The sequence below is a fragment of the Trichomycterus rosablanca genome, chromosome 1 (assembly GCF_030014385.1).
Source record: "Trichomycterus rosablanca isolate fTriRos1 chromosome 1, fTriRos1.hap1, whole genome shotgun sequence".
Lineage (NCBI taxonomy): Eukaryota > Metazoa > Chordata > Actinopteri > Siluriformes > Trichomycteridae > Trichomycterus > Trichomycterus rosablanca.
In genome coordinates, this window is record NC_085988.1 from 10,897,855 (window position 1) to 10,909,957 (window position 12,103).

At 44.1% G+C, this 12,103-nt stretch overlaps 1 protein-coding gene across 1 annotated transcript in view; it reads right to left on the minus strand.

The window, feature by feature from the left end:
* Nucleotides 1-12,103, minus strand: part of vps52 (VPS52 subunit of GARP complex) — a 22,182-nt gene continuing 10,079 nt past the window's right edge. Inside the window, exons 10-20 of the mRNA XM_063017530.1 lie at nt 11,539-11,596; nt 10,565-10,698; nt 9,826-9,981; nt 7,997-8,115; nt 6,859-6,982; nt 6,334-6,429; nt 5,215-5,322; nt 3,980-4,045; nt 2,253-2,364; nt 1,122-1,240; nt 1-407 (exon numbers count right to left, since the gene is read on the minus strand). Coding sequence (XP_062873600.1) covers nt 261-407; nt 1,122-1,240; nt 2,253-2,364; nt 3,980-4,045; nt 5,215-5,322; nt 6,334-6,429; nt 6,859-6,982; nt 7,997-8,115; nt 9,826-9,981; nt 10,565-10,698; nt 11,539-11,596 — 1,239 coding nt within the window. The 3' untranslated portion in view covers nt 1-260. The remainder of the gene's footprint in view (nt 408-1,121; nt 1,241-2,252; nt 2,365-3,979; nt 4,046-5,214; nt 5,323-6,333; nt 6,430-6,858; nt 6,983-7,996; nt 8,116-9,825; nt 9,982-10,564; nt 10,699-11,538; nt 11,597-12,103) is intronic.

Below are 12,103 nucleotides of genomic sequence, written 5' to 3' on the forward strand. Positions count from 1 at the left end.
TAATGAGTCTGATTTTATTAATGTCAGAAATAAATCAACATAAAGAGCAACATTAAATACACACGCTGGTCCCTCTTCCATTAACGTTACAATAATATCCAACATGTAGATTATTATTACAGTCCACAGTTCTTCATCTTCACTAAAAGATCCATGACTGACTGAAACAGAACTGGATCGTTCCATAGAAAACAACCAGTTTAAATCTCCAGTCTTTTCCAGCAGCACCACACCCTCCATCCCTGCAGCAGGTCTTTGGTTCAGAAGTTGGGTTTGTGTTTCTTCACCTCCACCATCAGGTGGTGCAGGTTGATGAGCTCGGAGCGAACGGCCAGGCTGCGGAAGGTGGGCTGGGACAGGATCTTATGGAAGCCATGGTAGTACTGGATCAACTGGGTCAGTGCCCCCTGGTACACACACACACACACATTCACTTTTTAAATGTAATCAGCAGCAGCTACAAGCAGAATAATAAATATAGCATTAAACCAAATCAGTCAGATTTGAGTCAGATCTGATTATTCAAGTGCTCACACTCTGCGCTCTGAACACAGGGTCTGTCTAAAAAACCTACTGTTCTTTCTACATAATTGTATTTCGCATCATCCTACACTCCCGAGAAGAGGGCGTGTCTGAATTCATAGATCCCTTAAAATGCTCCTACTGAGGCGCCTTAATTCTGAGTGATAATCTGACTGAATAACGAGGGAGCGTCTGATGCTTCCTCAGTGCTGAAGGCAATCCCAGCATTTACATTGGAACACACGGAGTTCAAATGTAAATAAATGTGTTTGTTTGTAAATTCTGGCTCGTCAGGGACAGTTTAACCGCTTTCAGTACACAGAGGGAGACGTTAGCTGGCATGCTAGCGAGTTGTGTCACCTCAGCCTGTTGGTTTGAACAGCCTATGGCTAACTGTGTAATCAGTGTAATCTCTGTATAAGTAGAGCGTCTAAATAATCTGCCTTATGACTTCGAAGTCGCATTAGAATCCTCTCTACTGAGGCAGCTGTTCAGGTAGGTAGTAGGCATTTCTACACCTACACAGACACACAGTGCACTAAATCACTGATAAATGGTGTTTATTACACACACAGAGGTTAAGCTGAAGAGAGGCGTACCTGTATGATGCTGGTACCGTTTTTAAAGTTGGTGAAGGAGCGCATGACGTCCTGACTCAGAGCTTCTACTGACTGCTTCCACGTGCTGGAGAAACCTCGAACCAGCTGTGTAATACGAGCTGTTTATAAAGAGAAGGGGGGAACTTTTATTTATATACAGTTTATATACATAATTGATCATTTCATTAGGAACACCTGCTTACTTCTGTAACTGTTAAATAGATTAAACAGTATGTGACCCGCTGGGCCGTACTTCGCCCACCACTGGGTCCAGAGCTTCAGTTACATCAAACATCAGTCACAATAAAAAAAAAGTGATGTGATTAAATTTGTGCGTCTGTTGACAAAGAATTGTACAAGAAAGAAATAAAACATCCAGTGAGCAGCAGTTCCACAGGCAGAAAAACCTTGTTGAAGTAAGAAGGGTCAGAGACTGGTTCAAGCTGACAGCACAATACACAGAACCTTAAGATGAATGGGCACCAACAGACATATCCAATTAGTCATATCCAGATAGTCATATCCAATTACCCGATTGCAGACCTCCCCTCCTGACCGAGAAGAGCTGTGACTATCACACACTCCCTCTGACACGTGTGCAGTAGCTGACCACTTGTTTTCACCTGCACCAAATAGAGAGTTCATATAGAGTATCATGCACGGAGAGTCACTCATCAATCTCCATCAATCAGCCAGCAGAGGTCATAACTGCAGCAGTTATGAGGAATCCCTATGTCCTGCCCTTCCTCCCTCGGACGAGGCAATTATTGTCCATATAAGTGCCCAGCCTGCTGGTAGCAGAACTTGTTTTTAGTGTGGTTCAACTCCTGTCAGACAAGAACAGGAATCTGAGGCAACAGTGGGCACAGGTTCACTGAAACTGGACAAGTAAAGATTTTTAAAAATGCTGCCTGGTCTGGTGACTTTGGTTAGGGTCAGACTTTTTTTTTTTAAAAGGTCAGATTTCTGTCGGACCAGCGTGGAACCCTGTGTAGTTTTCTGCTAATGTAGACCATCTACAGAACTGCCGCTCAGTTGATGTCTTTATGCACTTTATTGTGTAAACTAAACAGTATTTTAATGAAATGCCAGGGATTCCAGCCTGTCTGAATATGAACAGGTTCTCCTTACCCTCCTCATTTTTCAGTTTGTCCAGCTGCCCTTTCTCCATCAGCGCCTCGCTCTCCTTCACAAAGGTGATCAGGCCTCCAAACGGAGGAGCCAGAATCTCCTCAATAAACTCCTGTAACACACAATAACAACATGCATGTCTTACCGGGTACCAGTTCATCAAAATGCAACAAACACTCAAGGCTAGGGACAGTTTATAGCAGCCAGTCCACCTTTTACATGCACCTCTTTTAATGGGGATGGGGGTACTGAAGTACTGAGCATTTAACTTAAAAAATACTAAAATATAGGGATAAAATTACTATTGTGGTCTGAGAAAAAGTTTACACGCCCCAAAAGGTCAATACTTGGTGCTACTTGATTTCTGTAAACACGCCTCTTGGTCAGTAAGGTCCATTATTATTTATTAATACACAAAATATTCGAGACGTTGTTTTGCATACTTCAGATATTTGTAACTTTTGTGATTGTAGGTGAAATTTCCTTTTAATGACACAGTTATGTGGTTTTTGTTTGTGCATTAATGCTAAAAGAACCATCTATACAATCCAGAAAGGAAAGCAAAAGCCTTAAATCAGGATTCCTCCAAACCCTGGGTCACGGCCCTTGGGTTTGAAATAATAATAATTCTAAATTTAAATAATAATAATTAAATAAACAAATTTTAACAGGCACATAAACATGAACTTTCTTTGAGATCAATAAGTTTCTGTCCATCTATCTGAAATTGTACATGATTGCCCCCTTGTGGAGGCTTTACATTACATCTTTCAAACCACAGTGGGACAAGATCGCCACCAATTTTATTAATAAAGTATATTTAGTTTGTGTTATGTTTTGATGCATCGATCTTAATCACGAAAGACGAAAGTACGCAAAACAAAAGATTAAATTCAGGCCTTCTTCAGCAATTTGAGCTACAGTAGCTCGTCTGTTGGTTCGGACCACACGGGCCAGCCTTCAATGAGCCTTGGCCGCCCATGACCCTGTCGTCGGTTTACTACTGTTCCTTCTTTGGACCACTTTTGATAGATACTGACCACTGCAGACCGGAAACACCCCACAAGAGCTGCAGCTTTGGAGATGCTCTGACCCAGTCGTCTAGCCATCACAATTTGTGGTTGTCAAACTCGCTCAAATCCTCACGCTCGTCCATTTTTTCTGCTTCTAACATCAACTTTGAGGATAAAATGTTCACTTGCTGCATAATATATCCCCCCCCCACTAATATATCCCCCCCACTAACATATCCCCCCCACTAATAGGTGCCGTGATGAAGAGATGATCAGTGTTATTCACTTCACCTGACAGTGCTCATAATGTTATGCCTGGTGTATGCTTTAGGCTTGTGTGGCAGCCGGTGATAGAGGAAACATTGCACAGGTAGATGGAGGAATGGAATGTTCTAGAATATCTCAGAACTAGAGGTGTTCTGCAGAACATTGTGAATAAAAAGTACTGAATTAATGAGTACTTTTACTAGGGGTGTAATGATACACAAATTTCATGATTTTTGTACCAGGATACGATGATTTCTGATGAGGCGACAGCTTAAATTCTGCATTTTTCTATTCTAGTCTTTTAAAGACACCCCGGACAGGGTGTTGATCCATCACGGGGACTCGCACCACCATAACGTACCAAAATGTTAGTGCGTATGATCTTATGAGACGCTCACTAACCACCTCTGTTCACTTTGGGACAAAATAGAAGAACAACTTTTGTACCTGTGTTCTGGCCAGTAGGAGCTGCTGGAATCCCTCCACCTCTTTACTGTCGTCAGCTGCTCTCTCCTGTAACACCAACACAACCACGTTACTCACACAGCAGCCTGGCAGTGGTGGGCTTTGAACAGATGACCTGCTGATTGCTAGTCAAAAACACTTGCCATTGAGTGAGTGCCCACTGCACTTAAATGTAGGGTGCTATTTGAGATGAAGCCTTTAGGCAAAGCAACTCACAATCATAATTATGACTGATATTGTGGGTGAAGGGCCTTGCTCAGGGGCCCAACAGCTTGACGGTGGTGGGGCTTGAACCAGCAACCTTCTGATTACTAGTCTAGTACCTTAACCGCTGCGCTACCACCAACCCACAACTTATAATTGTGACTGAATACAATGCAACCAATTGAGGATTGAGGGCCTTGCTCAGGGGTCCAACAGTGCCAATTTATTGGTTTTGGGGCTTGAACCAGTGACCTTCTGATCACTAAACTATAACTTCCCCAATCATGATTCAATTGGCCTCTTTAAACTGTATAATATGATTGGCTACAGCTGCTGACTTCTCTGTGTCCATTAGTCTGAGTCACAAGCATTACAATGGGAGTTTAGAAAGTGCTGCACATATCTCAGAAAGCATGGAACAGTGGTCTCTTCGTCAAGGTCATACTAAAGACACATTTGTCATATGGACAGAAGTATTGGGACGCCCCTTCTAATTTTCAAATTTATGTGTTTCAGCCACAACAAGTGTAATAAATCTATTATATAAAGGAAACAATGTGCTTCCAACAGTTTAGGGAAGGTCCTTTCCTGTTCCAGCATGAGCAAGCTCTATAAAGACATGAAGAAAAGCTCCTGCACAGAGTCTGTGTGTCTGTAGATCATGCGAGACCACGCCACTGGTAGGTGAAAAGAAGCGGTTGGCGGCTGCATGCATCCTGATATCATTGAGCTGGGGGTACATGTGTGTGTGTAGCCTCGTGGTTAAAGTACTGGACTAGTAATCAAAAGGTTCCTGGTTCAAGCCCCACCATTCCCAGGTTGCCACTGTTGGGCCCTTGAGCAAGGCCCTTAACCCTCAATTACTTAGAGAGTATACTGTCACAGTAATGTAATTCGCTTTGGATAAAAGTGTCTGCAAAATGCTGAAAAATGTAAATGTGTGTGTGGGTGTGTGTGTGTGTGTGTGTGTGTGTGTGTGTGTGTGTGTGTGGGTGTGTGTGTGTGTGTCGTACCATGAGAACTCCCAGCATCATGTCGTAGTTGTTGATGAGGAAGATGAGCTGATCACGTCTGGAGGGAAACTCAGCGGCCATCTTCAGCACAAAGTTCTCCACCTCGATCTGACACACACACACACATACACACAAACCAGTGAACACACACAAACCAGTCAACACACGCACACACACACACCAGTCAACACACACACACACACACACACACAAAACAGTCAACACACACCAGTCAACACACACACGCACCAGACGAAATAAACACACACACACACACCAGTCAACAAACACACATACACACACACACACACACAAAATAGTTAACACACACCAGTTAACACACACCAGTCAACACACACAAACACAAACCAGGCAACACACACACACACACAAAACAGTCAACACACACCAGTCAACACACACAAACACAAACCAGTCAACACACACACACACACACACACAAAACAGTCAACACACACCAGTTAACACACAAACCAGTCAACACACACAAACACACAAATCAGTCAACACACACCAGTTAACACACACCAGTTAACACACACCAGTCAACACACACACACACACACACACACAAACCAGTCAACACACAAACACACACACACCAACCAGTCAACACACACCAGTCAACACACACAAACACAAACCAGTCAACACACACACACTTTTTGTCACATCTAGTGTAACACTATGTGGCCAAAAGTATGTGATAATGAATTTAATAGTTTTTGTCACATCCATTGCTAACAGGTGTACAAAATAATAAAAAATAAATGATGCCTTTAACAATACCCAAACAGTTTGGGGAAGTCCCCTCTCTCTTTTAGCATGATAACACCCCTGAGTACAAAGCAGCTCTATAAACACGTGGTCCTGGTCTCAACCCAACCCACCACTTTTGGGTTGAATTAAACTTGACTTTCTCTTCCAACATCAGTGCCTGACCTCACTGACCACTGACTGAATAGGCACAAATTCCCACAGACACACTCCAAAGTCTTGAAGAAAGGCTTCCCAGACGAGTGACTGATATTAAAGCTACAAAGGAGCGAGAGGCTGAGTGTGTAATTACGATGAACGCGGGGTCGGTTTTAGACGTACCTGTAACTGCCCCAGCAGGGCGTTGGTCCTCTCGTTGGGGAAGGTCTGGTTAATGCTCACTATAGCGGAGGAGAACTCAGCATAGCGCCGCGTGATCTACACACACACACACACACACACACACATAAAGCTGAATTAAACAAAAGGACATCCAAACCCACTGCTTATAATAATGTCATTACATAAATCATATATTATATGCTTCCAACCTAGTGGCTACACTTTGGGGAAGGCCCTTTCCTGTGCCAGCAGGAACCTTCACACGTCAATGCCTGGGTCTTCGAATCAACTCCCATATTATATAAAGTTTCCTATACAAATTTGACTCGACCCCAGAATTGGCTGCCATTTCGACTGAGCTGGCACAAATTCCCACAGACACACTTTAACTAGATGGAGTTTAACCCAACTGAGATGCTGTGAAATGACCTAAAATGGGTTCACAAACTTTTTCACATAGCTGTATAGTAATATAATGAACACAAGCAATATGTGGTGAAAGAGTGTGTGTGTGTGTGTGTTTACATAGTGTGGTCTGGTATCCAGCACTCCCAGTTTCTGAGGGTCTGTATCCCGGATGCTTTGGATGTTCATCTCCAGTATGAGCTCGAACCTCGGCCACAGCATCTCCAACACGGCCTCCCAGTACCTACACACACACACACACACACACACACACACTGTTTTGTTGTAGAGAGTCAGGCTGTTATTCATCATGTCTGTGCAGCGCAGTCAGCAGCCAGCAGAGGCCGCCATCGCAATGAGGAATCAGTTCGGCAAACGTCCCTTTAAATATAGCCAATCATGTCTGTGTGGGAGCCCACCAGTCAATAGCAGAGCTTAGATTGGAATCACTGATGCTCTTAATGGGTTGAGATGTTGAGAAGGTGAGATTCCTCATCACTGCCTCCGCTGACTGGTCGATTCGCTGCGCTCTTTGTATGTGTAAGCAGGTATAAAGAAGCTATTTATCGGTCAGGTACTGCCCTCCTGGGTCAGGGTCGGGAAGTAGGTACAGCTGGGGAAATAAAAAATGTAAAAAGGTACCACTGCATTGTGGGAAAAATGCAGCGACTAGTAAGCTGTGAAACTGAGAGATCAGGTTTGTCTTACAGATACTGAACCAATGCTTCCTGATCCTGGAGGTGCTTTTTGTAGCTTTGTAGTTATTTTGATTGATACACACACACACACACAACAGTGGCAGCCTGGCAGTGGTGGGGTTTGAACCTTTAACCTGCTGATTTCTAGTCCAGTACCCTTGTCGCTGAGTGAGAGACCACTGCCCTTGAATGTACTAGGGTGCTATTTGGGACGGAGCCTTACAGTAGGCTCAGCTTAGCTTTCAACAGCATTATACAACCGACTGAGGGTTAAGAGCCTTGCTTAGGGTTTTAGGGCTTGAACCAGCAACCCTCTGATGGCTAGTCTATTATCTGAACCACTGAGCTATAACTGCCCCAATCATGAATCAATATCATGGCCTACTAATCTCTCATCATATAATATAATACTAATATAATAATAATACAGCTGCTGACTTCGCTGTGTCCATATAAATAGGGCTTGCTTGCCTTGCCATTGTCGTAAACCTATTTTTAAGGTTGTGTGTGTGTGTGTGTGTGTGTGTGTGTGTGTGTGTGTGTGTGTGTGTGTGTGTTACTTGTCGAGGGCGGGGATGGTCCTCTTGGCGGTGATGGCTTTGAAGCGCAGGATGATGTGGATACAGAGGAACACGGCGATGCTGTCGTAGCAGTCCGACACGTAGGTGGAGATGTTCTTCTGCAGAGAAACAAGCCCGGACACACGTCAGTCATCATCTCCACCACACCCACACATAGGGGTCACCCATCTTATATGTACCCTGAATCCATTAATACCAGTGATCGTATAATGGTATACCATACACACACACACATTCACTCACTCACTCTCTCTCTGACAACTGTGGTTCATTCTGATTGGCCAATCCACCTACTTTCTGTTTTAAAACATTGATACGATACACATAAGCAGGCACAGAGAGAACATACCAAACTCCTCACAGTTACAGAGGCTAATCTTGAACCCAGATCTCCATGATTTCAATCAGGTGATACACAGGACTGATATGAGCTCATTGCTCCCCCTGTTGGTCAGATCTGTATAGAACATTTCCTATGATCCTAAATCATAATAGGTCTAGTCGTATCCAATTCCCTAGTTGTATCTTCACTAGTGCTGCAGACCCGGACCCTGACGCAGAAGGGCCGGACCTAACACACGCCCCCTCCGACACATGAGCAGTAGCCAACCACTTCTTTTCACCTGTACAGACATCAGTATCACGTACGGAGAGTCACGCACTGATTTCCATTATTCACCGTCTCTGTGCAGTGCCTTAAAGAGCCAGCAGAGGCCGCCAATACCTTCGACCATTCGTCCTGAGAGACATGGGCGATTACGTCTGTACGGTAAGTCCAATAACGTTGTCCTAAGCATCCATCTCATGAGCTTCTCACTTACCGCTAACATATCAAGTCCTACAGCTATTTGTACATAATAAAATGCTTATTAAAGTTAAAACGTTATTCCTAATTAAAGGCACATTTTTTAATCTTAGAGACTGACTTCAAGTGGCGAGACAGGATGACAATCTTTACGCCTCGTTCCACTCTCATGATTTTCATTTGAGCATCTATTATTGTCGCTCGTGGCTTCTTAGCATTAGAAGTGAGCTCATAGCTGCGTTTACGTTTAATTCCAGACATCCTGGGTTAAAAATAGCTCAATATGAACACAAAAAGGAGGAAGAGAATCAGTAACACCACCACACGTCACTAAATAAACAATAATGATGCACAATAATGGCACTTAATTATATTACTGTGGTGTGTTAAGTGATTTAGAGTCTGTTTGTGATGTGTTAAGTGATTGAGAGACTTAGAGGATGTTGCGCTCGTTCATTAGTCCTGACCCATCGAGTTTCCATTAATACCAGTGACATGTTAAACACCCTGAGGCAGAAACCAACCCTGAACAGGGCTTTAGTCCATCTCAGGATAACACACACACTCATTCACTCACATTCTCACACCTGTGGTTCATTTTGAGCAGCCAATCCATTTACTTTCCTAACCTAAGAGAGACAAATGCAGGCACAGAGAGAACATGTCAAACTCCCCACAGTTACAGGGGCGTCAATTGTCATTATTTCAATCAGCTGAATACGATGGATACCAAGGACTGATATTTGGGTTTATTGCTCCCCCTGCTGGTCGGATCTGTATAGAACCTTTTCTAATTTCCTAAAGAGGATGAGTGGGCCAATGTTCCCTTCTTCTTCCAATCTAGTCGTATCCAATTCCCAGCTGTATCACTACTACTGCTGCAGACCCCGACCCTGAAGGCATGATCTGGAGTCTGCTGCTGCTTCTGTAGCTCATACAACCAAAGCTAGAAGGTTTGGAAGCGATGGCGTGAGTGTGTGTAAGGGTGCGAGCGCTACCGTACCAGGAACATGCTGAGCGTTTTGCCCATGACGCTGTTGAACAGGTCCAGCGAGGAGTTTCCCGTCACCATGAAGAAATCGGACAGGAAGAGGAACTCACGGCAGCCGTTATCCAGCAGGGCGTAGTGCTGACTGCGGAACAGCGTCTCGTACGGGTACTGAGAGAGAGAGAGGGATGCAGGTGAGCGGTCAGGAGATATTCAGGTGGCCCATAGTGTGTAGATACATGACCATCAGCTTGTAGGACACCCCATTTCATATACCTTCATTCTTTGTGAGGGTGCTCCACAAGATTTTGGAATTTCTATGGGAATTTCAGTCAAAAGAGCATTTCTTGGGTCAGAATTCCAATTCATCCCAAAAAGCTTTAATAGCTTTGAGCTCAGGGCTCTGTTCAGGTCTGTTCAGGTCTTGACTTGAACAGGTTAGCCATAGCCCAGTGGTTAAGGTACTGGACTAGTAATCGAAAGGTTGCTGGTTCAAGCCTCACCACTGCCAGGTTGCTGCTGTTGGGCCCTTGAACAAGGCCCTTAACCCTTAATTGCTCAGACTGTATACTGTATCTGTAATGTAAGTCGCTTTGGATAAAGGCGTCTGGAAAACGTAGATGTAAATGTGGCTCACAGTTAAGCTTCCAATTCATCAAAAAGTGGATTCAATAGAATTTGATACCTTGCATTTCGATACAGCTGGATGTCACCACTCGCTAATCAGTTCAAGAAACAGTAACAGTGAACTCACCCTGACGTCTCCACGCTGAGCAGCGTGAGGAATTAGGATGGGTCCCTCCAGCTCGGCTGGGCTCAACACCGCCCCCCGCTGACCCAGCGTGAAAATGGTGTTCCTGCTCTTCAGGGACGGCTTGGAGAAGAAACCTGCTCGGGTGTTAAAGAACCAGACCGTGCTCAACTGACAGCACAATAAAACACAGTGCTCACGAATTCAGAGTGTTCTGCTCTACAGTTAAATCTCAGCAGTGCTATCGACCTGGCCCAGCACCCAACATACACAACTGGTGTGTCTAAGGGAGAGGGAGGGAAGGTCAGACAGGGGTTTCTCCTTACTCCCTATCTCTGGGACCGGTTTGGGCACCGACATGCGACTCTTTATACACAATACAGCTTTGTGTGGAGCTTCAAATAATTATGTTCAGTTATGTGGAAACGTAACACTGGCTGGTGAAAAGAAGCGGTCCGCTTTTATGATTAAAGGGAAAATGCTGGGGTGTGTTATGCTAACCCACCAACACTGAAATTTGTGTTCGGTCACAGTTGTGGGTCGCTCTGGATTGATTTAGCATCTGTTAAATATCATAGATGTAAATATCAATGCACAAACACAAACATAGCAGAACCCAGTGCTAAATGGCAAGTATATAAATATATATATATATATATATATATATATATATATATATATATATATATAGAGAGAGAGAGAGAGAGAGAGAGAGAGAGAGAGATAATCATTTACATTGCCTGGAGGAGACAAGAGGAAATCCAACAAATAGCCGTATCGCGTACAGAGAGCCACCCTAAGCTACATGTGACACTCCTCCCCCCATTCCTCCACTTGTGTGGGTGTCCAAACCAGCCCGGAAATAAGACCTTCCCTCCAATATTGTGTCTGTGTGGACGCCCGGTCAGGTCATCAGCTCTGCTGAGATTCCTACACTCCCCAGCGGTGAGCAAGAGCGACAGGACAGTAAAGGATATCTTTCTTGGCTGTATCTTCCACCCCCATCAGATCGTCTTTATCCGCCACGTCTTCATACTGGGAAAGATCAAACACACCGGTTTACACCAGCACATCTCAAAGCTTTTCAAACCAGTCTGGCACCTACCATTGTGTACTGGTCTGATTTTTTGTTATTATTTGGCTCATCAATCACCTTCCTCAACCACTTTATCCTGGTCAGGGTCAAGGCGGGTCCGGTTCCACGCAGAAACACTGGGTGCAAGGCAGGAATACCAATCCATTACAGGTATCCAGACACCCTGTCCAGGGTATTCCTTGGTAGATCTGGACCCGCCGTGACCCTGACCATGATCAAGTTGTTCATGAAAATGAGTGCTTTAAAATACAATATATATATACACACAATATATAGACAAAACACACACACACACACACTGTTTGGCCACTATTGATGCACTTCCCTGGAAAAGACTTTTCAGACAATTTTGGAGTGTGTCTGTGGGAATTTGTGCCCATTCAGTCAACATTTAGGTTACAGTACTACAACACTATACAGCCTACGCAACTGAGGGTTAAGGGCCT